The sequence below is a fragment of the Lissotriton helveticus genome, chromosome 3_1 (assembly GCF_964261635.1).
Source record: "Lissotriton helveticus chromosome 3_1, aLisHel1.1, whole genome shotgun sequence".
Classification (NCBI taxonomy): Eukaryota; Metazoa; Chordata; class Amphibia; order Caudata; family Salamandridae; genus Lissotriton; species Lissotriton helveticus.
In genome coordinates this window covers 666,320,656-666,347,236 of record NC_136061.1, presented here as the reverse complement: position 1 = coordinate 666,347,236, position 26,581 = coordinate 666,320,656, and the positions used below count along the sequence as shown (strand labels likewise).

The 26,581-nt window shown below is 46.8% G+C and overlaps 1 protein-coding gene across 4 annotated transcripts in view; it reads right to left on the bottom strand.

The window, feature by feature from the left end:
- The window catches only part of MACF1 (microtubule actin crosslinking factor 1), a 990,087-nt gene that overhangs the window by 80,169 nt on the left and 883,337 nt on the right, over window positions 1–26,581 (bottom strand). For all 4 annotated transcript variants that reach the window (XM_078680764.1, XM_078680763.1, XM_078680765.1 and 1 more), the window contains 10 exons: window positions 24,721–24,927; window positions 24,513–24,632; window positions 13,157–13,326; window positions 11,207–11,366; window positions 7,050–7,244; window positions 6,642–6,770; window positions 5,783–5,926; window positions 4,785–4,973; window positions 3,753–3,852; window positions 2,024–2,187 (listed from right to left, as the gene is read on the bottom strand). In XM_078680764.1, the coding sequence (XP_078536890.1) occupies window positions 2,024–2,187; window positions 3,753–3,852; window positions 4,785–4,973; window positions 5,783–5,926; window positions 6,642–6,770; window positions 7,050–7,244; window positions 11,207–11,366; window positions 13,157–13,326; window positions 24,513–24,632; window positions 24,721–24,927 (1,578 nt within the window). The remainder of the gene's footprint in view (window positions 1–2,023; window positions 2,188–3,752; window positions 3,853–4,784; window positions 4,974–5,782; window positions 5,927–6,641; window positions 6,771–7,049; window positions 7,245–11,206; window positions 11,367–13,156; window positions 13,327–24,512; window positions 24,633–24,720; window positions 24,928–26,581) is intronic.

Sequence of the window (26,581 nt, the reverse complement as noted above, 5' to 3'; positions counted from 1 at the left end):
ACTTTGAACCACACTTTAGAATTCTGATGTACTTCTTAACTGCAGAGTTAAGGAACTTCTCTATTTATCCAACAGTGCAGAAATGGTTGCAGGGGTTTTGTTAATGCTAAGAGTCACAGCAACCACAAACTACTGTACCAGGGGATTGGTAGGCACACAGAAGCATTCACCCAGCACCTGCTTCTGCTTGTTGTCCACCTTCCTGTTGAATAAAATATTTGAGTGAGGTTTCTGCAGTACCTGTGTCACAGTTCCCAAGACCTGGGGTGGGAGCTCTAGATTCTGCTGCACAGTCCTTAGTGGAGAAAGGAAGAATTCTTCAGTCTCATTCTAGGTCATCATATCTTTCAGAATTCCATTTAAAAAGTTGGCTTTGGAAATCTCTTTGTATCATTGCAGGCGGGATCAGTATCTGTAGCCCCCAGAGTGGAAGGTGACAGCACAGATTTGCGACTCAGAGGGCCTGAGGAAGTTAGGCCTAATCTAGACAGTTTAGGATCCAGAAGTAGCTATGACACAAGTCTGCGAAGGGGGCTGGGTTGCAGGAAAAAAAAGGAATGTGTGCGGGCTGAACTTTAATCATGGGAAACCTAGAATTTATGATGCCACAGTTATCAGCAATGATGGAGTACCACCTGCCTGTTTTATGATTCAAGAGTGTCCACCAGCCATAGTGGTTGTGGATGAGCAAATATCACAAAGGATGGAAAGGAGGAGGGAGAAACAGTAAAAATAGAAACCTAACCAGGCATCAAAAGGGACTCAACTCAAGGAATTAAACACGAGGGTAACCATGGTCATATCCTGAATATCTAATCCAGTTTGAGGCCTCGAGACTAAGGCACAGAGACCAGCCATTATCAGAAGCAGACATCAGCCTATCTAATGTAACACACAGACATAAATGTAGAATTCTGTACACATTGTAATGTAGAGACAGCAGGAACCAATGAAGATTCTCTCATTGCATTTTTGTGCTACGACTGGCTGGCAAACAGGGGCATCGCAAACCACCTGTACAGCATCATCAGAACAGGGATCCAATGAAGAGTCAAAATTCTAATGGATTAGGGGAGAGGAGTTGGCCTAACGGCTAGGGCGCTCGACCTCGGACCTGGGGATCTGGGTTCGAGTCTCGGTAACGACGCCAAAACCTCCTGTGATTCTGGGCAAATCACTTAATCTCCCCGTGCCTAAAATGAAAGTATGTCCTCATGTAACGTAACTGGAAAAATATGTAAAGAGCTCTGATACCTGATTCGGTTCGGGTCTAGTTCACGCTACATAAAACTCTGCAAAAAAAAAAAATGCACAGTGCAGGCTTTGAAATGCTTTAAAACTTGCATTTAATAGGATAAGGTCAATGATGAACCTACACATAGGGGGCATAATGGATGATTCAATCCACATGAACCTTGGAACAATTTATGTGTTAGGTTCAGACAGTACCTACAAATGTAGGCTTCGAGAACATTAAAGAACAGGGGCCACTGACTGTGTTGCAAGGGTACCACAGAGCATGCTCCTTCCTGTGATAGGCATGTGAGATATCAGTAGGTTTTCCTCTAAGGAGATGGTACCAGTCGTTTTATAGACAAATAGACCATTACAAGGTCAAATCAAGGGTGGGTTGGGGGTGAGGTGATTCTGTGAAAACCAGGGACCATTAATCTCTCATAAGGCAGAGATATCTTCGGCATCCTAATTACAAAGTTCTAAATGCTCCATGGGGCCCTGGATTCAAAAGTGAAAGAACAACCATTGGAGAAGGAAATTTAAAGCAGCCCTTGAGGAGTGAGAGCTGTAATATGCGATCAACATTTTTCTGGATCAGCATGAATGGTAATTTACAATTGCGATGATTAAAGGATGCAGAATACAGATAAGTGGACAAATTAGCATACTTCTGGTGGTTTGGCACGTTTATTTTTGAAGGCTCTATTCTTAAACCCTGGACTCACCAAGAGTTCTCTTCTGCTTCCAACTGTTTAAAGTCTGCATATAACGCATGGATTTTACTCACCTCTTCCAACCGGTCGAGGACGTCATTGAGCTTTCGTTGGCGCTCCAGAGCCAGGAGCCAGACCTGCTGCCAGCGGGCCGAGAGCTGGTTGATACGAGGGTTCTTGGCCTCAGATTGGGAGAGCACTGGCATTGTCAAAGGTGGGGCCTGGCTCAACGACTTTCCTGAAAAGAGAAGACAGATCATATAGAACTGAGAGGCAGGCAGGAGCTGAACTAAGAACACCACAGCAACTGAAAAAGCAGTAGCATTAGGACTAGGAGCAACGGGCACTGAAATGAGAGAGCTGCGGCATCAGCAGTGTTCTGAGAATGGTCAGAGGGCACTTGAATAGTCTCATATTACTGGATGACATTTAATGGTCCGGGGAAGAATATGTTCTTAATTGTAAGAACATGATGTTACTTAAAATACCAACATGTTATTATATTAATCTGTATGGTTCATGTCACCGGGAATTTACTGATATTACAGATATTACTGGGACAATTATGATCTTACAGGGTATGGAAGATGTTAATTTGAATAATCTAAATGTTACTAGGAAGGATCAGATCTTACTTGGATGAGGCTAGGAAACCAGAGAAAAATAATACTTGGATAAACAGAGGTAGCATTTATCATCTAGTTTGTAAGCTTTCTGAGTACATTTGCAATATGTAATCTTTTTTTAGTACTGAGAGGCAGGAGTTTGAGCCTAGATGGGGGCTTCTGCAATGCATGTAAGAGCATTTAGGAGTCTGATTCACAATTGCTTTATTGGCTGAAGTATTGCATATGGTGATCCTCACATGAGAGGGAGTGCTAGGTATATAATAGAAGTATAAAGTACTATTGAAAAACGTGTTTAGGGCTCTCATTTGCAATGAGAAAGTATGGACAGCCTACAAGGTGTCATATTGGGTAAATGGTAATGATCTGACAATATATACGATTTGTCCAACAGCAATTACACCCTTTTAGCACTAAACTGACAAGAGCAACCAAGTAGATATCCAGATCTCTTTTTAGGCTACTTTTAAAGTAAATAAAGGAATCAAAATAGGTAACTAAAGGTTGGTATTTACTGATGAGCAATAGAGGTACACCCCAGGCTAAACAGAGAGGTAAAGACAGCAGAAGAGATGCACTTGGAGGAAGACCTCTAGCAAAAAGTAAAAAAGTGAAGGTATTGCAAGGCACTGGATAAATAGGGAGTGAAGAGTAAGACAAGCAAAGAAAACCCACGCTAGACAGAGATGTAGAGAATCACAGGACTATCATGGAGAAACAGCTTCCACTAGTCAGAGGTAGTGTGTGGAAAGTAACCTGGAGGGACATTGCGGGCTGGACAAGGTGTTACATGAAGGGGCACAGGGCAGAAGTAAGGTGAAGAGGGTCGCAGAAAGAGACAGTGTTCCTCAGACAGGAGGAATGTGTAGTCTGTGGAGACACATCATATGAGACACAGAATGGGGGGGGTAGAGTCTAGCATTGATCAACACTTCATGCAGGACAAAGAGGTAGCCAGAGTGGATAGAGTCATATCTGAATGGATACATCACTCTGCACTGTGAGGTAGAGAGAGGGTAAAGAATCATATGGAAGAACTCCCCAAGCTGCACTGGGAAGTATAATGGGAGGGGAGTGCACCTGGAAGGACAAACCACAATGAAGAATGCACTTGAGGGAGCAGAGTTCTTAATGGATAGGGAACACACACTGCACCATGCGAGGAGAAAGAGCTTACGGTTGCTGCGGGTTTTGTCCGGTTCAGTGGTCTTCCGCTTGTATGTCTTTGTGATCTTGTCTACATCTGGCTGTTTCCTTGTCATCTCCTCCATGAAAGACTGTGGAATGGAAAAAAGTTCAGCGTACTAGAGGAATATCTGGCAAAGCGCCACTCCTTGAGTCTTCCTTCATCATGCCCGACCCGCTCCCTCACAGAACCACTCCCGACCTCTTGCAGTGTGAATCACACCATAGTCCATGATCATCCCACAGTGCAACTCTACCTCTTCGCCCCAGAGCGCTCCTCCCCACAAAGGTGCCACCCCAGTCCACCGCAAAAAAACTCTCTCAATCATCAACATTTTGGCACTGGGCACACTTTAATGCTGCCCCAGTCGGACTAGGGACCAAACTGAGGGAAGAAAACAATGGTAACTTAATAAAACTAGTTACTCGCCTGCAACAACATTAATTGCAGGTTGAGCCTCTTCTCCATTCACATATGTGCCCAGCATCGCCATCTAGTGGTTGGGTCCTTAATATCACGGTACATTACCACCAAATTATTTTCCCCTTTTCTTCGTGGTGTTTGCACAGGTCAGATATTTCTAACAATGTATCTTTTACTATATACACTACTCCCTATTCTCTGGAGAAGTGTCATGACCACATGTTAATCTTAAAGAGATTCATGCCACACAACTACTGCTGCATGTATGAAACCTTTTTTTCTGTTTTTTTGCAGCGTGATCCTGTCTGGAGAACAGAAAGCAAAGGTGATCTGTTACACTGATCTATAGAAGAGACAAAACCCTGGGACCTCTCGGACTAGGCCACAAAGCAAACAGCACCATTAGGAACCGTGGATGTGTCAGTGAGTTGCTGCTAAGATCTCAATATCCCTGAAACCTGCAGAAGGAACCACAGCAGCGAGCAACCCCAGGATCAACAATCGGTCACTCTGATCGACAGCACAGAAAGCAGCCTATCATTCCTAATCAATCTCAGTGACCAGCTTTACTAAAAAACAACCGGTGTCAGAGGCCCTTACCTGGTGCTCCGAGATGAGCTCTTTGACCTGGTCGATGTTCTGTGGTATGGGGTCCTGATCGCGCTGGATCAGAGTGGTCTCAGCCCACTGGATCCAGGCCAAGAGCTCTTCCAGCAGGTTAGCATTGGCCACAAGCTCCGAATGCGCCGTCTCCAACCGCTGCTGGTGCTGGCGCGCCCATGTGAGGACCTGGTAGAAAGGAAACAAGGTCAGGTGGAGTAAGTGCTCAAAATAAACACAGTCATCAGCATGGGGCCTGACAGCTGAACAGTGCCAATGATGAACTATAAATCTGAGAGTGACAAAGAGTCCAGCAGCTGGGCAATCGGGGGAAGTGCCCACTGTATTTGACTTGGTGGAGAAAGGGATCTCAGGGGGCAAAGGAGAAGCAGCGCTTACAACTTCCTGTCACCAGAGCACTCCGAAGAAATGCCAAAAGAACAGACAGATGAAGCACCTGCTAGATGGAACACAGCAGGCCTCAGATGAGATGCAAGGTTTGACAGACACATAACATAGTGAACTTTTAATCGAAAGGCTGGGAGCCTTCTGTTCCCAGAAGCTCTAAATCTGGTGTATGGTTGGGGCCAGAAAGGTCCTATGCACCTGTGCCTCAGTGTATGTTTATGGCCTTCAGTGATCCTCACTCAGCTGTGACATTTCGCAGATGCCCTCATTCAGGTCTGATATCGGAATCACATATTCTTCGGTGGGCTCAGTTCCACTAGAAGTTTAAAAGCCCCAAATTCCCCATGATACACTTTCAGTGCAAGGTAGGCGGATTCCTCAGAGGCCCTTACAGCACGTAAGGATGGGACACATAGATAGGAGGTACCATGAGACTGAAGACTAATTTGAAGAAAAACAACCTGTAAACGCCCGTGTTCACCACTAGATGCAAGACGTAGCACAGCATTTGAACCTACAGCAGCACGAGCTACAAACTCATTTCCTTGAACGTCCACCCAGGTGAGATGTGTGCATGGCCTTGGACTCACCTCCTCGAAGCGCGCTCTGATGATGGTGTTCCAGTGTTTGACGGTTGTCACACAGTCAGGGTGACAGACAGCTAGGATTGCTTCCCCGAGCCCTGTGGCTGCGTTTACATCCACTCGTTTTTCCTCCACCTTCCGCATAAACTCCTGCGCATTGGATTGAGTAGGTGGGAGTAACAGTTAGACAGTACAATACCAACAGTCATTGCAATGTGCAATATGCTCAATTTTGTAAACAAGAAACGTGTTGCATCTGCTATACGTAGCCCCAAAACGCCAGTGCCCTGCCCACAGACCCCCCAATTAGAACCCCTGGATGACTCTCTCTTACTAGTACCTATACTGAGATCCTCAGCTTGTCCACAAATCACCCCATGATGATCAATCTGTAACCCACAGACCCAACGCCGGTACTGAAACTCCAAGTTGTAAGCTCACTCCATCCACAAGGTCAGTTCCGGCAGAGCCTACTAAGCTTGTGAACATATGCTGCACACAACTTCTTCAGTTTTGTTCTTCCAAAAGCCCATCCATCCCTTACTTCATACTCTTATCAGCCTGTTCTTTGCAATAAACCGCCCCATGACTGTGCCGCAGCAAACCACCCCTCTACAATACAGTCCCCATGTACACCCATACACACTGGTTGACCCACTAGATCTCCTGAGTCAACTGGTTCCCTCTGCCCACTTCTACCACCAGCTAAATGAACGTTCAAAAATATATGGACTCTGGCATACTTTGAAAGCGTACATCAAATATCATGCAATACCACAACATTTGCAGCCACAACTTCAACTCGTCTTTGGTCTCTGCCATGTTTTGCCAATATTTTAGAACCTTTTTCCCCACAACCCTTTACCTTATGCAGGTCGATGAGTGACTGCAGCGCCTCTACGTCATCGGGCAGCGCCCCATGAAATCGCAGCGTCTGTTCTGCTTCAGACAGCCATTCAAGTAACACATGGACCGCTGTTCGAAACTCCTCAGCCTGAAGGAAAATTGTTTCACGTTAACAGGCAAAACACAACTTAGTAACCTTTGTGGGGCAATAATGTTCTCCTATCACTGTAACCTAGGACAAATAGAATATTGCTAGACTTGTAAAGTAGTCATGCTTGGCTCTGCACACCACTAACAGTCAGTCACACATCATTCATTCAGAGAGCTGTATGCTTGTATCAACATCACAAGCAACAATCAGGCTAGGAGGTCACGTCATCACTTCGACCGCCCCACTGTTTTGCACAGAGCTGTGCACCACACTCACCTGCTTGAGGGCCAGCTCCAGGCGTGTCTGCTTGGACACAGAGAGCTTGCAGACTGTATCCCAACGCACGCTCAGCTCCTGCAGTTGCACTTTTACCCAAGCAATGTCGTCACGGCTGGTGTCGAGCAGCTCACGGGCAGAACGTTTTAAGGCCTGTACGCTGCCTGTTCGTTTCCCCAGCTCCTTCTGAAAACCCTGAAGAGGACAGAAAAATGGGTTTATACACTCATCATCATCAAAATTGAGCCATAGCACAACTAGAGTGACCTATTGATTCAGAAAAATAAAAGGAACTCTGGGTGGAAAGGTATCCCATCTTAGTTGGAAAGCACTGCGATTGAGGCACTATTTGCATGCTTAATTGCAGGAACTACTGCCTGGAATTAAGGCAGCAGAAATATACACTACTAGAGCTTGGAAACAGATCATGCAAAAGAAGGCTTCACTGAAACTATAGATGTTTGGTATCAAACATTTCATATTAATTAACACACACTGATTCCAGTTCTGGAATTAATACATGTACCCAGAGGGCACCTTAGAGGTGACCCCTGAAAGTCTACCAATCTCTAGTGTACTGGACGACTGATGTAAACCAGCCTGCCAACACACAGAGGTTTCTAACCCCTGCAGGTGAGGGCCCACACTCTCGGACGGAGGGCAGAAACAATGCCTGCTCCGGCCGGTGGTGTTGTCACCTCCTTTAAGCAGGACGGCTAAGTGATCAGCATATCAAGGTGGGAGGCTTCAAAGCTCTCTGCTGCCTTTGATATGCAACCCCGGCTTTCCCCAAGATTTGGGAGAAGCCACCCCCTGCCCTGAGGCCCATGTGGCTAGTTTCACCCCTAAGGTGGGCTACCTGATGGTGTGAACATGAAAACTAGAATTCTACTTTCTTGGCTTTTGGTGAAATTAGGCTCCTCACCGGGTCAGGGTTATGTCCTCTTCCCACAGGAAGTGGTCATGTAGGGGATATAGTCAACCTAAAAGTAAGTAGCCCATTGACTCCTACCTGCCACTCCCCTCAACACCCCTAAATTGAATAGTTAGGAGGCACCCCTTATGCCAGGAACTTAGATTCGACAGACCCAGAAGAAGAGGACAAAGAAGAGCCACGAGAAAACGGGAACTGGGGACTTGTTGAACGAGTTACTTACCTTCAGTAACAATGTATCTGGTAGAGACACCCTCTAGCCGCAGATTCCTTAACTTAGAATACTCCCAGGCGTCAGACTGGATCCGTAAAACTTTCCGCAGCAGCACCTCTGCACGCCTGGGGCGGCGCCGCACGGCTCCGCCCTGACGTCCTCCACCGACGTGACATCAGCGGAGCCATATATGCCCCTCCCGGCGCTGACATCAGTTTTCGTCGGAGAAACTTTCCCGCGCCACAACGCGGAGCCACCACCAAAAACTGTGAGAATATGGGAACAGTGTGCACAAACGAAGAAAAATAGAACCATAAAGGACAGTGCGAGGCACTGTATCTTGAAAACTAGTAAAAGGAAAGAGCAGAGCACCACTCTGAGAAGCAGCTCCACAAAAGTGAAGGCCAAACCACATATGGAGGTAGATGAAGATGTGAAACAACAGCATGGCAGACGACAAAGTCTGCAACTATAATGTACAACCGTGAAGGACAACACGTCCAGAACATAGGAGCAAGGACAATTCACCACAAGACGTCACCAGAAAGAGACGTTGGAACCCCAATAAGAGACTGATAGAGTGTGGCTGAGCCCATAGACTTGAACCAATGGGTCGCAGGGGTGGTAAGAGACCCCAAGGCGACGGAGAAGGGGAGAGGGAAAAAACAGAAATAGATCTCAATCCAGGCACAGGGTTGGAAAGGGCACATGACATATGAGCATAGATAAAGTTTCAAAAAGGTAATCATTCTCAATAGGGTCTTTGTGTAGGGGATAGGCTGCTGTTCTAGTGATGAGGTCTTGGAAAGATAAAGCATCATCGGGGGTGATGGTCTGTCTGGGTAGAGATCTGGGTCAATATCGTTCGAAGAAAAACAACGTGCACACATCTGGCCCAACACTAGATGGCAGAAGTATGCAGAGCATGTGTATCTACAGCCGCATATGCCTCGAACACTAAGTTCCTTGCCCCACGCAAACTGGGCTTCTGGTCAGTGTCACCCCCCGCCCCCACCCAATCCCAGGCACTGTCTCTGTTCTGGGAGCTGTTTTCACAACTAATTCAGGCAAAAAACTGGCAGTGCAGTTGGTGGAGAGCTAATGCAAATTAGCCTCTTACAGCTTCGGGTAGGATGAGGTAACTTTCTTAAAGTTACATTTCTCATATATTCAATAAATATACTACTTTACCATTAGATTCCTAAATACAAGTCACAGCCTGATCAGTGTAGGGGTGACTTATTGAATATTTAAAATCAGTTTTACCTACCTATCAAAAGGGCGAGTTTGACGGTGCTGGGCAGCAGGGTTCAAACTGTGGCTGTCAGGCTACCCAGGCGTTAAGCCATGTTTTTACTGCCACTTTAGAGGATGGAGCAACAGGTGGTGCAGTCCACAAGTGGGCCAGATCCATGCCATGGGCATATTTTTGCACCATATACTATCGTCTTATAAGTAAGTTAAGTGTGTCAGGGTTTAAGCTGATTTGACATGTTTTCGGAGTTAGAGCAAATACTCATGGCACTGGATCGCTGTGTCCCAGTGTGAGAGTTCAAGGATACCAGCAGGTGAGTCCCAAAAACATATGAAAACTGGGTAACTTTCCAACAGATGTTAACTCTGCTGCGAGACTGATCACTGGTTCAAAGAGAAACTCACACATATCACCCGACCTCGGAGCCCTCAACTGGCTACCATTTGAAGCTAGAATTCATCTTAAAATCGCTTGTATGACTCACAAAGCCCTTCACCACAATTCCCCGCTCTATCTAGCTCAGAAACTGGAGCTCTCTGCTGGCAGCAGAACCTCCAGAGTGCCAAGACACTTCTTCTAAAACCACAACGATTTGCCAAGAAAAAAACGTATTCTCGCTCATTCTCTGGTATGGCTCCTAGGATCTGGAACGCTTTGCCCATGGAAACAAGAACAAACCCTCCCCCTGCCTCCTTCAAAAAAAAAGTGTTAGCAATCCTCATGGCTCAATTCACGTGATCTTGACCGTTCTGCTAGCTTTTGTTTTATTGTACCTATCTATGTATTTGTCCTCAATTTGCTGACATTTGTTCCTTCAAGATAACTGACTGTACATGTTAAGTTTTGTACCATGGTTGCAACTATCTCTTGTTTTGCTACATTTTGGTTTCTTTCTTACATTTGTCTTGTAAAGCGCTCTGATACGCGTAAGAGTCTTGTTCGCTCTATATAAACCCCATAAAAATTTTAAAAAATGTAAGCATGCCTGTTATTATACCTCTGACAATAAAACTGAACCGCATTTCTTCTCCTCCCAGTACACGAGATCTCAGGCTGAATATTTTCTTGCAGCGCACTCATATCCTATTGTAGTAGTACTCTAATGATTTAAAATGGGGAGTCGAGGCAGCCCTTTTCGGTCTGCCATGAAATTCTTCATCTCCCTCTGTCACGGATTCATATCCTGTATTATCCTACAAGAATAAGACTACTGCTCCATGCAGTGTTACCTGAACCCTATCAGTGACAGCAATTACAAGGATACTTCTCCCTATGAGATGCTATGTTACATGTTTTTAGGTATCACTTTTTTGGTTTATGTCTACATTTCCACTTCCTAACATAGCCACAATGAAAATTTTGATATTTTTAAACTAAAACTATGAGAAATAAACAAATGAAGCAAAAAGTCAGTGCAGTTCAACAGGTACAGCTGAAAAGAAATATATATGCATTTTATTAACTCCATTTCAAAGTACTTAAAGCCATTGCTCACACCATTTTTCATTATGAGTCTCACATAGATCAATCAATGTCTCTACAAAATGATAATGAAGGTGGCATAAAATATTCTGGAGGGACTAACCGAACTGATTGGCACCAACACAGGTCTACTCAACTGGTTGGAGGTGGCATAAAATATTCTGGAGGGACTGACCGATCTGATTGGCACCAACACAGGTTTACTCAACTGGTTGGGACCACCAGTCCACCAATGCAAATCATCATCTGGAGTAACAGGAAACTATGCCTACCTTGTGAGCGTCCATGAGGTTCATGACGAGATCCAGGTCTCCATGGACGGGTTGATCTTCTGCTAGCTGTGGTTCCACCTTGTAAAGCCAATCAACCAGGGCCTGCAGGGCATCCATAAACTGACCCGAAAAGAGCAGTGCCTCCTCCAGCTTGTGCTGCCTGGGGATAGAGGGGTAGGAGAGGAGTTATAAGACATGTTTAGCTATATGGTCATTGCAGAAACAAAGTACGTAATCTTGTATTAATCAATACAGTTTGTAGCATACACCTTAACTGGAGAGATATAACTGGAGAAAAAGAAAGTTCTTGCACTTGGCTCAAGGTGGAGCAAGGATAACAAAAGGAAAAGTATCTGCTGATAGAGGCTAATGAATTCAATCGAGGGGGTGGCAAGAAAGTGGAACTGATTTATCAATGGTGGGAATGGAAGAGTTCCTTAGAGATTGATGAAAGCAAAATGGTGGGGACCATGCAGGCTCAACAGCATGACCGCAGGAAACAATAGCGCTAAATCACTGAAGTCTTAAGATACTGTTACAACATTGTTGTTATTAACACCGATGATGTGTCAAGGCTTCTTTACTATGTGGGTCAATTTTCTTTAATTGAACTATACCATCTGTGTTTCTTTTAACACACTCCATAATAATTATCCATACAGCCAGCATGTTTCGATCAGAGATGTAGTGTGCCTAAAAGCTTTTACAATAATCTTATATGGATTGTGTTTCAATGGAGAGGCACCGACTCAAAACTGAAACAAATCATAGGCTATAAATGAATATCCAAGAAAATAACAATACTAAGAGCGATCGCTATTCCCATACAACTTGCAATTAATATCCACTTCAATTAAACTAAACTTATCACTGGCTTTATCAGGATTCAAGTCTGCATCCTGGCATGAGGAATACTGCAGGCAAGCATTCAGGCCTCAGGGGCGTAGCTTCGGTGCGTTTGGGGTGTTACACTCCCCTAATTAATGTATATTTGGGAAAATAGATGAGTACAGATGCTTTCAGTCAGGTATGGCAAAGTGTCTGTCGGATTTCACAAATAATTTCTACATACACACAAAAACACCCACACATTCTCTCCCTCTCTGTCATAAAATATTTTGCTTATTTTACAAACTATAGTGTTTTCCCTCAGTACCCCTATCAATCCGCATTCATCTCCCTTTCCACTGCTCCATTAGCCAATCTCATGTGCCCTGCTTATCGTATAAATAATGTATTTTGACATTATATGCCAGGGTGGTTGTAGGAAAATCTGAAGCTGACATCCCCGATCTTACTGACCAAGTTACACCCCTGTCAGGACTCCACACTCTAGTTAAGAGAAGAGACACAGGTCTTTATGTCCCATATTAGACCAAATCCTACTGTATGAAGAGTGGATTCAAGTAGATTTCTTCCCAGAGGGAAAAGAGAAAGCTGCCACTTTGAAGCACATTCCTAAATGCCACTCCCAAACAATCAAACACAAATAGCAATTCAATGATGATTAAAATGTGACAATGTTGTCTTTTGAATGTTGTCTCCTATAGTTTCGTAAACCTCATTCAGCAGACCCACCCCAAGGCACGAAAAGGTAGCTCATTTTAAGAATACTCCTTTGGTTAACTTCCTAGAAGGCCTTTCTTTTCAGAAGATCCACAAACATCAAATAAGATGGCAGCAAATCTTCTAAAGTAGGGGATCCCCAACGCAGGTGGACGCAGATCAGATCCAGGGTCGTTTTTTTAGGATAGCCACTGATCATGTAAATGTGCTCTATTTTGATGTATGGTATCTAATTCCATTCTATGTGGATTTTGTGAAAATCTTCCATAGCTCGAATCCTTGCGGACCAACACAGGTTTTGCCAGCACTTTAATTCTACGGTTGTTCTTATGTTCACATGTCACAATTACTAGAGCCATATGCCTGCCTTAGAGTGATTATCACCTTTCCACGGATTTTCCACACACAGTGTCCCATCGGTCCCGTATTTCTCCCAGCAGGTGGTCGAGTTTCTGGGAGTCATCTGCCAGAGAAGCTTTCTCTTTCAGAGCCCTTCCTGTCCGCACAGTGGTGTCATAAACCGGCTGCTTACTGCCCAAAGTCTTTTGGAACTCCTGGAGGAAGACAAGCATTTAAGATTAGAGGCAAGGAAAAAGCTACTTAACTGTGACAAGTAAAGGCACAAACAAACTGCACGTCGTAAAAAATTAACATAAGTAATTTGATTAATCACACAAAGTAAGTGCTCATACACTACTAGAGGGATGTCAAGGCTTTATTATTCGGGGGAAGTAGAACATTTACAAGAGCAGAAAACCAGTCTGTAAAAGCTCTTATAGTATGTTCCCGCAAATGTAAACAAGTCAAATGTATTCAAGGGCAAAAAGCAACAAGGGTGACGAAAAAATCTCAACAGAAGAAAGCAGGCATTAGGAGGAACAACGCATGGTGACAATAACAGTAGGTCCTGTAACCTGTCTATGAAGTCAGTCACTCCTGACTCAGCCTTCGAAGGGAAGAACAAGGTACTTACCTTTGATAACGCCTTATTTGGTAGAAACATAATCTAGACACAGATTGCTTACCTTTGAATTTCCCAGGTGTCAGACTGGACCTTGAAGATTTTTCTTCAAGCAATACCCCTGCGCGCCGGTCGGCACCGTGTGACATTGTCTGCACCACACTGACGTGCGTGTCACCTATACAGGCACCACCTCAGCACCCTGACGTCAGTTACTATTCATGACTTTCCACTCCAGGGCCATGAAGGAGTAGTTTCTTACCTGTAACTTCAGTTCTGTAGTAGGGATCTCTCTGTTATAGTCATAATCTAGTGAATAGTCCCGCCCATGTGCAGGGACCCCGGAGCAATCAAAAATAATCTCTTAAACTGTCTTCTTTGCAGTCCTGCATAGACACTTAAGAGAAAATCAAAGACAAATAATGCAGCCTATAATTACAATGCTACACTGGCCAGTACTTCAACTTAAAGTGAAAAGGATAGCCAAATAAAATCAAATTTTACACATATTCCCAAGTTTAACCCATAGAGAAACTTCCCTTCACCAAAATCCTTGAAATGATAGAGAGGAAGGGTTGGACAGACAAGCCCCCATAGGCTGCCATTATGTGTCTGGAAAAGGGATACCGTGCCTTTATGGAACTATCTAGAGACCCTCGGTATCCCAGGATGCACAGACAAAGTCCTTTTACTTTCAGTTATTTTTGAAGGTTTATGAAGCAAGGCCTGTAGCATACAGTACATTATCTTTTTTTCCACCGGGGAGGAGGGCGGGCGCTTACGACTATAACAGAGATACCCCTACTACAGAAGTGGAGTTACAGGTAAGAAACTACTCCTTCTGTAGTAGGGGATCCATGTGTATAGTCATAATCTAGTGAATAGAATGGCAAATCCATCCCAACAAACCAATCTGGCGGTGGAGGAAACAGACAACACCACTACTGTGCAAACATATTTCTCAACGAAGCCTGCCCAACCTGAGCATCTGCCCTGGCATCAGAGTCAAGACAGTAGTGTTTAGCAAAGGTATGGACCGACTTCCAAGTGGCAGCCCTGCAGATATCTGCAATGGGAACATTACGTAGCAAAGCCGTTGTAGCTGCTTTGCCCCTGGTAGAATGAGCCTTAGGCTTACCCCCTAAGGTCTTGGCAGCTTTCTGATAACATAACTGGATATAGGACACAATGCACCTCGAGATGGACTGTTTTGAGGTGGCGAGACCAGTCCTGACTGACCCATAATTGACAAACAACTGGTCTGACCTACGAATGTCCTTGGTCTTATCCAAGTAGAATTTCAACACCCTTCTGACATCCAGGGAATGAAGAGACCTTTCCGCTGGAGTGGAAGGATTTTGGAAAAATGTAGATAAAGTTATAGTCTGATTGACATGGAAATCGGAAATCACCTTAGGAAGGAACTTAGGGTGAGTAAGCATCACAACTTTAGCAGCATGAAATAAAGTATAAGGTTCTTGACAACACAATGCCTGAATTTCACTCATCCTGCGGGCCGTTGCAATGGCCATGAGGAAAGCCGCCTTCCACAATAAGTGCTGCAGTGAAGCCTTATGAATAGGTTCAAAAGGTTCCTTCATCAACCTGGACAGCACCACATTCAGCTCCCATGACGGCGAAGGACGCTGAACAGGAGGAAACACTTTCTTCAATCCTTCAAAAAAAATCTTTAATCACAGGAATCTGGAAGAAGGATGTCTGTGAAGGGCATTTACTATACGCAGTTAATGCTGCAAGGTGAATCTTAATAGAATGAAAATTAAGGCCAGACTGAGTCAAATGTAAAAGGTATGGAAGAATGACATCTTCCTTGCAGGTAGTCGGATCATAGTTCTTGGAAGTGCACCAGCTGCAGAACCTCTTCCACTTGTAGGCATAGGAAGTCCTAGGGAAGGTCGCTTAGCCTCCTTGAGTATATTCATGCAATCGTCAGGCAGATTCAGGTGTCCATATTGCACTATCTCAGGAGCCATGCCGCCAAACTCAACAATGAGAGGTTGGGGTGCACCATGTGCCCCCCGAACTTCGTGAGGAGGTCCGGCCGACACGGCAGCCGCAGGTGGGGTAGCAGAGACCTGTGAAGCAGGTCCGTAAACCACCACTGTCGGGGCCACTCCGGCTTAATGAGGATCATCCGTACTCTGGACTGAGACAGCTTGATGAGTACCGCCGGAATCAGGGGAATGGGTGGAAAAGCGTACAGAAAGCTGTTCGACCAGCTGATCCATAGCGCGTTCCCCAGAGTCCCCGGTTGGTAATACCTGGAGGCGAAGTCTCTACATTTTCTGTTTTCGGCGGTGGCGAACATGTCTACGTCTGGAGTGCCCCACCTGTCAAAGATGTTTCCTAGCACTTCGTTGTTTGGAACCCACTCGTGGTTTTCTTGAACCAGCCTGCTGAGTGCGTCCGCCTGAGCATTCTGCACACCTGGCAGATGGTTAGCCGTTATCGTCAGACCTTTGGCTAGCAGTCAGTGCCAGATCGCCTGCGCTTCTTGTGACAGTGTGCGCGATCTCGAGCCCCCCTGCTTGTTGAGGTAATACATTGTGGTCGTATTGTCGGCCTGTACAAGCAAGGAGTTGGTCTGGAAGGACGGATGAAAGGACTTCCGTGCCAAGTGAACAGCTCTGAGTTCCAGGAAATTGATGTGATAAGTGGATTCTGCCGGGGACCACGTTCCCTGGATCTGTAGATGGTGTGAATGCGCTCCCCAAACGTGGAGAGAAGCATCCATGACAATAGTCTGAATAGGAATGTCCTTGTGAAATGGAACCCCTTTGAGGAGATTCTCTACTGAGCACTGTGAGAAGTTGGCCTGATATGCAGTGCTCACTATTCTAGTGATCACTATGTATCAGTCCAAACGACCCTTATTGATGACTGGTTGTAAGTCAACCTGATAGGCCAGAGTCCCCAGGAACTCCCAAAGTAAATGCACCCAAATTCTTGGGGGCACTCCCACCACCTGGGGGATTACTACTAGTGGTAACAGGTGGCTTGGAAGTGTTACTTGGGGGTATGTTTTCCTTATTGGGGTTCTTTGGGCAACTGATGTCAGTTTTCCAATGACCCACCTGCTTGCAGGTTTGGCAATAAGGTTTCTTTTGGGTATTGGAAGGATTCTGGGACCCACCCCCTTCTGAGGATTTTTGGGGCCCTGATGTGGTTTGATCTGGAGATTTATTCCCACCCTTCTCTTGAGGCTTGGTTGATTCTTTTTTCTGGTCACCACCCTGGTTCTTAGGCCTAATCCTGGTTCTGACCCATTTGTCTGCCCTCTTACCCAATTCCTGTGGAGAGGTCAGATCAGAGTCTACCAGGTGCTGGTGTAATAACTGGTTCTGACAATTATTTAAGACTTGCTCTCTCATAATTAGATTATACAATCCTTGGTAATCAGTAACCTTGCTACCCAGTAGCCAGCCTTCCAAAGCCTTAGTGGCACAATCAACAAAGTCAGCCCAATCCTGAGACTGAATTTTCTGGGTGTCCCTGAACAGCAACCTGTACTGCTCAGTGGTTAAGCCAAACCCATCAATCAGTGTATTTTTCAGGACTTGGTAATTGTTAGCATCCTCAACTCTAGTAGTGAGGAGCTTATCTCTACCTTTGCCTTCAAAGGAGAGCCACAGTATAGCTGCCCACTGACTTTGGGGGATGCACTGGACAGTGCAGGCCCTCTCCAAAGCAGCCATCCCCTTGTTTAAAGGGGGGCACTACCTTGCTCAGGTGTTTAGTGTCTAAACTCCTTTCTTTATCCCACCGCTGCCACCAATGTGAGAAGTTGGCCTGATATGCAGTGCTCACTATTCTAGTGATCACTATGTATCAGTCCAAACTACCCTTATTGATGACTGGTTGTAAGTCAACCTGATAGACCAGCTATCCTAGTAGCATGGACAAGAGCAGTCTTTAGGCTAAACTCTAGAGGGCGTGTTAAGCCAGCTGTTTTACCATCACATTTACCCTTTGAACACCAAGTGAAAGGACACCACACAAGCTGTTATGAAAATAAAAGTATATTTATTTATAACAGTACTACCCTGAACTCTTTATGAGTCAGGGAGCTAAGCACAATACAAAACTCTTAAAGAAATACTGAAAGTCGCACAATTTACACAAATGCCCGAGGGGCACGAAAAACCATATACTACAAAAGTGGAATGCGAATTACTAGCAGGTAAGTAACTATTCTCAGAGGCTTTGGGATCGCTAGGACTAGACTACTGAACCTTTAGATTACGAGCAGGAGGCCTAGGGAGATCGGGTGCAGAGTGTGCACTCTCACGCGGGATGCGGAACAAAGTCTATGGAGGCTAGTGAATGCAAAGTTAGTGTTATCGGACGAATCCGACTAGGTAGAGCTGAAACGAAAAAGGATCTGGACACTTAGATAGTTAAGCTATGCTGGAGCACCGGAATGCTTAGGTTACCTAGCCCAGGGGCTGCGGCTGCATAGGTCTGAAAAGACGTCGGGAATCCTCGTTGCAGTCTATGGAGCCTGAAAGAAGAAGTTGCTGGCAGGCGACCAGTGAAGATGTTCGATGTGATCCAAGCCTGGATCGATGAAGATGGAGACCTGTAAGCAGAGGGGACCAAGTCCTGAATCACTAGCCAGTGATTAGGTGGGCACCAGGATGGCACCGGGCGCAGTCACCTCGACCAGGTGAGTAGGCGACGCTGGGCTCTGCAGTCTCTCGGACCAGGAGGCGTTGTCGGCGACCAGGATGGAGGTGCGAGCTGTCCCACGGTGGTATCTGCTGTCGACGTCGCTGGACCCAGGATTGGGGCAACAACTCTTGGCAAATGCAAGCCCACGCGGTGGACTCAAAATGGCGTCTGGAGTGGACCAGGAGGGTCCGGGGTGCTCCTCTGTTGGAGGGGAGCAAGGGCCAGTCTGCAGCAACCAGACCAGCGGTGTTGTCGTCGTGGTTCGTCGTCAGAAGGGCCACTAGCCAACGGGCAAGTGACCTGGACAACGCGGTGAGCAGCAAAGAGCAGAAGGGCCCCACGCAGATCTCGTGGATGCTGAGGGCTGGACTTCGGTGCTGGAGCTTCTCAAACCCCAAAGCACTCACTCAAGGATCCCTCGGTGGTCGTGCTGGGCAAGCGTCGTGCAGTCTTGAAGATGGCCGGTCCCTCGAGGTCTCGTCACACCCACGAATCTCAGCTGGGCTGATGATGCAGGTAGAGGTCAGAGGTGCCAGGGAAGCCGGTTCTCGTCGAGCTGGGCAGTCTTGATCCGGAGGAGAGACTTACAGCAAACCGCGATGCTTGGTTGGTGCCTGCGGGTGCCGGGTGACTACTCCTTAGTCACAAGGGAGAAATCTTAGGAAGAAGTCTTGAGTTCCTTTCGTAGAAAGTAGTTTCAGGATTCAAAGATATTCTAATTTGGAAGGGGGCCTGCTCCTACCTTTATCCTGAGAAAAGGGGCTGGCACGCGACTAAGTCCTGCCCTATGGGTGGGACTAGGAGGGGGGTGGTTACACCCCTCTCCTTTGTCCGGTCTCTCCCCAGCTCAGGGGCTGGTGTGCCCCAGGAACTGGTTTGAGCCGGCATATGCACAGTGAGCACCGGGGTGCCACTTGCAGTCACCTTCCTCTATAGCCCTGCCTACCTGGGATACACAAAACCCTGTCTGGGATGGTGCTAGCACCGCCCCTGACAGGAAACCCTTTGTCCAAGCACTCCTCGCTGGAAGGACTCCCAGCAGCAGGAGGTCAGACTTGTGTCTCGGTGGCAGCATCCATTTTGTGGAGCTGAGGCTATGTTCAACTTTAACCGGGGTTACAGGCTACCAACATGTCTTCTCCCTCTAGAGGGGTGGAATGCTACGCCCGTCGCCAGAACTGGAGAGGGGGTAGTATTCCAAAGCGTATGACACCTTACACAACATGTTTAGATAATGTCAGACCAAAGTTACCATAACCGCGAGGATTATAAGGCACTTAAGAGTATATGGTCTGACGCTATCATGGAAACGGCTAAGGGATAGATCCCGAAAGCCGCAGACAGGCTCAGCTCATGCCAGAGCACCATCTCACACGATTCCAAGCACTCTGCCTTCAGGATTGTTAAGGCCTGCCATAGGAGTGACTGATAGGAGATCTGTGTGCCCATTCTAGGTTTAGATATAGGTATACTATATCTAAAGCAAAGGGTGATTACACCACCTTGCTCCCAGCTGTCAAGCAGCCAGTTGTGTCAGTTTTGGATGGCCAGCCAGGGGTGGCATAATACATGCTTCAGCCCCTGGTAGGCCCTAGGTACACCTATGCCCTGGATACCTAAGGTATACTGTACAGGGACTGATAAGGTGACTCAGTATCCAATTGGATATGTACCTAGGGTACATGGAATCCATTTTAACAGAGAGAGCAGTGGGCCTGGGGTCCTGAATAGCAGGGCCTCAGGTCAACTCGGTCAGAAAACCAGCAAAACACCAGGCAAAAAGTTGGGGGCAACCATAGTCAGGGATCTAACAAGCACCACCTTCTCAGGGACTGTTGAGCATGAAGGGACAGCCGGATCCTGTCGTCCCAGCTCATCCGCTTCTGGTCCCACTGATCCTCCAGGCATTCCTGCAGCGGCCTCATGTGGAGGCGTGCGTGTGGCGTGAGGAAGATGCAAGAGGCCATCAACCCCAGTAGAGAAGACACCGTCCTCACTGTCGTAGATGGAACAGCTATGAGAGCCTGAGCCTTCCGAAGGATCGATAAGCGTCGCTCCTCCGAAGGAGACACGCTTGCTGAAAGAGTATCGATCGAGGCTCCCAAGTACTGTAGGCACTGGACAGGAGTCGGAACAGACTTGGACATGTTGATGTGCAACCCCAGTTGGTTCAACAGAACGGCCGTCCTGTTGAAGTGCAATTGCGCTTCCTGGAAGGTGGAGGCTTTGATCAACCAGTCGTCCAGGTACGGGTAGACAAACACCTTGTTCTTTCTCAGGTGCGCTGCCACCACTGCCATGCATTTTGAAAAAGTCCTGGGTGCAGACTTCAGTCCAAACAGTAGTACGACATAGTGATTGGTGCCCACTAGAAAGCGGAGGAACTTCCGGTGTTTCCGTGCAATGGGCACATGGAAGTACGTATTCTGTAGATCTATTGCGCAAAGCCAGTCTCCTCTTTGCAGCTGAGAATAAATCTGGTGCAAAGACAGCATGCAAAACTTTTCCCTGCTAATCCATTTGTTTGCTTGTCGCAAATCCAGAATGGGTCTGTACTCGTTCTTGGCCTTCTAGCGCACCAGGAAGAACCGTGAGTAAAGACCCTTTCCCCTTTGAGACAAAGGGACGTCTTCTATCGCCCTTTTTCTTAACAGGGTATTGGCCTCCGCTTGGAGCTCGAGCAGCTGGAACTGCGAGCGAACCAGTGGAATTGCTGGAGGAGGGCTGACAAGACTGTATCCATTGCAAACAACATTCAGCACCCACTTGTCCGGAGTAATTTTTCTCCACTCTGCCAGGTAATTTTGTATGCTTCCCCCCACTGGAGCGGGTAATGGACTAGGGGGAAGTAGCACCTCAGGGCTTAGACCCAGCCGGGCCCTTGTTCGCCGAGGACTGCTGGCCGCCTCTGCCCCTCTGGAAAGGCTGCCGCTGGTACTGCTGCTGTTGTTGTTGCTGATGACCAGCTTGACAACCTTGTCCTCGTTTCTGGGAACCATACCTCCTCTGGAACGGACGGAAGGACTTCCGTTGTTCCTTTGGTTTCTCCAAACCAACAGCCTTCAATGTCTCTACTTCTGCCTTCATATGGGCCATCTCCTCATCCGCATGCGTCCCGAAGAGCGTCGCTCCAGAGAACGGCAAATTTGCGACTCTCTGCTGCGCCTCCAGTTTGAGAGAGGTGCGGTGTAGGAGGCAGTAGAGGAGGAGGAGGAGGAGGAATCGTTGCTGGAGGAGGAAGCTGCGGAGGAGGCATCCTCGGAGGCAGTGGTGGAGGCGTAGGCGTCCTGGGCCTTGAAGGTGAGTAGGTCCGTGAATACTCCGATTCCGATGATCTCACCACTCTCCTCTTCTTCTGAGCAGGCCTCGAAGAAGATGTTCTGGAGGCAGACCTCTTTGCGGCCGAGCGCCGGTGCCACCACATCCGGGAGCTCGCCGATGAAGATGACAGGCTGACCACTGAGGCAGGGGACACGGTCCTGGTCCTTGAACGTCTCCTCGACGTCGATTTTTCTTTCCTCGACCTCTTCGACTTTCTACTTCTCGACGTCGATCTTCTAGACGTCGACAAACTCCTCGACGTTGAATGTCTTCTCTTCGACGTCGACTTGCCTCTTCTTGACGTAGACCGTCATGTCGACGTTGACGGCGAACGGCGGTACAGCCTTGACGGCGAGCGCCTTTGCCTCCTGGACTCATCTCGACGTCGATGGTGTTTCGACGCCGGTGAAGTTCTCGACGTCGACCTCGTCAGAGGTCTCGACGTCCTGCCTCTCGACGTCGACGCCGCTTGGACCCTGAGCCCTGGGTCGACGGGGAGCAGATGATGGTCATACCTCTCGACGTCGAAGCTATCGACGTCGACCGGGATCTGTGCCTTTTCTTGACTGGGGAGCCCCCCAGAGGCCGAAGCACAGGCAGAGGACGATGACTGAGTCCCTCCATGCCCAGAAGTCCCCACCAGGTTCTTCATGTCTCCTATGCTCGAGGCCTTGGAGACTAATCTTCTCCCTGACACGCAGGGTCCTCCTGGAGAAAGAGTGACAGATATCACAGGAGTCAGGGACATGGGTGGAAGGGAGACAGAGTATGCATACTCTGTGGGGGTCAGATTTAGCCTTCTTCCTACCACACTCAGGGCACTTGTCGAATAAAGCTGGCATTTTCGACAGAAAGAAGTGGTAAAACTGGTTAAAACACAGCAAATGGAAGAGGAAGACCCCAGACGTCGAGTGAAACACTCAAAACACTGGAAAAGTGCCAAAAATGTTAGAAATACCCAAAAAGGGAGAGCTCAATGCTCCAGGGCCCTGCTAGCAGGACCCGGAAAAAATAACTGAAAGTAAAAGGAATTTGGCTGTGCATTCTGGGATACCGAGGGTCTCTGGAGAGTTCCTTAAAGGCACGGTATCCCTTTTCCAGATACATAATGGCAGCCTATGGGGGCTTGTCTGTCCAACCCTTCCTCTCTATCATTTCAAGGATTTTGGTGAAGGGAAGTTTCTCTATGGGTGAAACGTGGCAATATGTGTGAAATTTGATTTTATTTTGCTATCCTTTTCACTTTAAGTTGAGGTACTGGCCAATGTAGCCTTGTAATTATAGGCTGGATTATTTGTCTTTGACTTTCTCTTAAGTGTCTATGCAGGATCGCAATGAAGACAGCTTAAGAGACTATTTTTGATTGCTCCGGGGTCCCTGCACATGGGCGGGACTATTCACTAGATTATGACTATACACAGAGATCCCCTACTACAGAACATATGTACAAGACCTTAGAGGAACCTATTTACAACTGAGGATTTATATAATGAGGGTTGGTCTGGCAGCCGCAAGAAGGCAGACAGGGCCGAAAGGTACCCCTTCAGAGTGCCCAGAGCACAGACTTGCTGGGTAAGGGTCAAAATAAAAAGCAAAACATCCGAAAAGTAATCAGAAAGAGAATCCATTGCCTTTTCTGTACAATATAATAAAAATGTATTCCTTCAGCAGTTGTACACTGTCTTGGTGGAGTGAAGCCTGGCTGCCAAAATAACTATACAAACTTCGGGAGGAAGGTTGAATGCAATTAACTGCTGCCACTGAATCTCCATGCAAGAAGGCATAGAGTTGACAGGTTTGGGCGGGGGACCCTCCTCTGCTGCTGCAGCAGAACATCCTTGTGAAGGTGAATCCTGATAGGATGACTGATGCTCAAATGTTGAAGCTTGGAATATCAGACTTTCCTTGCCCAATCTGGAGCCACAAGAATGACTTGGGCCCGGTCGCTCCTGGTCTTCTTGAGCACTCTAGACAGAAGTGGTGTGGACGGAAAGGTGTAAAGGACACCTGAGCTCCACTCGAGACTAAAAGTGTCTCTGAGCGAGAGCTGCCTTGGAAACTTGAGCGCCCATTACTACTGACATTGCGCATTCTCGGGAGAGGTGAACAGATTTAACCAAAGCTCTCACCACTGCTGAAAGATCTTGCGCCACATTTGGATGAAGATGCCTTTCATGAACCGCTAGGCTGAGTTTGCCCGCCCTAGAGTTCATAGAACCGGTCAGGTGTTCAACCACCAGGAATATGTCTGGCTCTTCCAACCATGTCCAGAGACTCAGGGCCTCTTGACAAAGGATCCTCATCCCCACCCTGCCCTATTTGTTGTAATACCACATGGCGGTGGTGTAATCATGAATACCTGCACCAGCCTTCCCTTGATGGGAGTGTAGAAAGTTTTTCAGTGCCAAACGGATCGCTTGGAACTCCAAAATATTGATGTGGAGTCCGGATTCCGCAGAAGGCCAGAATCCTTTGATTTCCGCCTCCCCCAGAAGGTCAACCCATTCCAGGAATGACACATCTATCACTACTGTGAGATCTGGTTGGCGAAGGGAGAGGGGTCTGCCTCTTACCCAATTACGGGTTGTCAGCCACCACTGCAGATCTCATGCATTCTCTCTAAGAATTGTCAGAGAGTCTGACACCTGGGAAATTCAAATGTAAGTAATCTGAGGCTAGATGTCTTTATCAGATTATGGGCTACAGAAGATTCTACCTAGGCTTTATGTACAGACTTCAGGATGTTTCTCCTGGGTCATTCTTTACCTTGTGCTTGGTGAGCTGCAGCTTTATTCTGTCAGGATCATTGGAAATCTCCACCTCAGAGTCGAGTCGGTTCTCTGCATCCTCCAGCCAGTCAATGAGTTTCTTCCATGCCTCGTGAAACTGTAGGAAGACAAGAGCTGTTAAAAGCTGTAAGCGTTTGAGTCTCTATTAAACCTAACATGTTAGGTACCCCACTCCTAACACCCACCTGTTTTGCACGCTTTCGGGCATCGTCCAGGGCTCTGCCTCGCTCCACAGAGCGCTGAACCACCTTTTCCCAGCGGGACTGGACACTGAGTAACAGGTTCTTGATGAGAACCACGTCCTGCTTCTGACTGAGGAACTTCAGCTGGTTCCCCATCTTATCCAGCTCAATGATGTGATCCCGGTGCTGGTTCACCTCATTTACAAACACCTGTGAAAAAAAAGCAGTGAAGATGTTTAACGAACACAAACACACACAAAACCCAAAATATCTGTAAGCCAACACACCTGTGAGTGAGGCCCAGAAAATGCTCCAATGAGCTAAGAGGATGACAGGAATGGAGAGAAAGCACAACCAGCAATGATGATGACAGAAAAAGATGGAAACAGCCCAGAAGGTGATGTCATGAGAGACGGAATATGGAACTAGACCTGAAACTGTGGCACGACAAGAAGGGATAACAGAGGATTTTATTTGTATTGCCCTTTTTGTATGTTTGTATTCAGTAACAACTAGAAAAGAGTATCTTAGAAGTTAGCTCAGAGTACTAAAGACAAGTTTCTCCTGAAAATTCCTGCAGCCTAGTTGCCTGCCCAAATTTGGACCATAGTCTGGGATCCTGTGCAATGTTTATAGTCACTTAGAGAAAGGGAGAGTAGCTGGAGGCTTAGCTGGTCTAAAATCTCCGTCTGCACACTGTGTAACATATACTCACAACAATGAAGCCTGGGGGCATCAAAACACAGTGACACACCCTGAACGAACCCACAGCCTCAACCAGAGAAGATGAGGAGCTTGGATTAAGGGTCGTTAGAAAAGTGTGGAACTTGGGAACAGTTGGAGCTACAAAGAGGTGTTTAAACAACTGCTGAATGAGGGCGACCAACTGCAGCCAACGGGACAGTGCACCAAGTCCTGGACTGATGAGGAAAAATATTCATGCCACTTCTGGGCTATAGCCAGGAAGACACAGGTCTGTAATGGTACGGGCAAAGTTGAAAGTAATGCAGACTTGCAATCGCTGAATGCATCTCTGCTTGTTTCCTAAGGTGCCACAAGCAAGTGGGGCAGCAAGTTGTAGGAAGCTGGCTTTTTATATAGTGTACCGAAAGCCGGTACACTATGTAGAAAATCCAGACGACCCTTATTGGCTTACAGGGCTTAAATTAATATTCCAAAATGCTCTCTTTTGTGGAGTGTGGGCGAGCAGTTTAGGCTTATCAGAGGGTAGAGTTAAGCATTTATTCTACACACAGGTCAATAAATGAGACATCATGAAGAAATTCGAGACCAATTTAGAAAATAACCATTACTATTTTGTGGTAAACCAGTCACTATATATGGGCCTAATACACAAAGTTAACTTACGTTGTTGAGTAATTTGTCCCCACACCCCACCCAAGCTGCACCCCTGTATACCATGTTGTGTTTTCACATTTGCTTGCACTATTTCAAGCAGCATGTAATGACAGTCTGCATGTGTTTGGTGGTAGATCCCATAGGGTGGCACAATACTTGCTGCAGCCCTTAATTACTCCCTGTAGTACCCTTGCACTAGGTACTAGGGGTACCCATTTACTAGGAACTTACAGAAGCGCTAAAGGTCCTGCCAATTGGGGTACAATTGAACAGTTACCTTGGTTTAGGGAAAGAACATTGGCACTGGGAACCTGGTTAGCAGGAACCCAGTGCACTTCGGTCAAAATTGCATCAAATACCAGGCAAAAAGTAGGGGGACCATGTCAAAAAGTGAGGCCCTTTTCTACACAAGGTGTTCACTTCATCAAGTCGTACTGCACGTAGCACTTATTTGGATGGGTCTTGTACTGTCTGCAAAGTCAGGGGTCTGCCGTTCTCTTTTTAC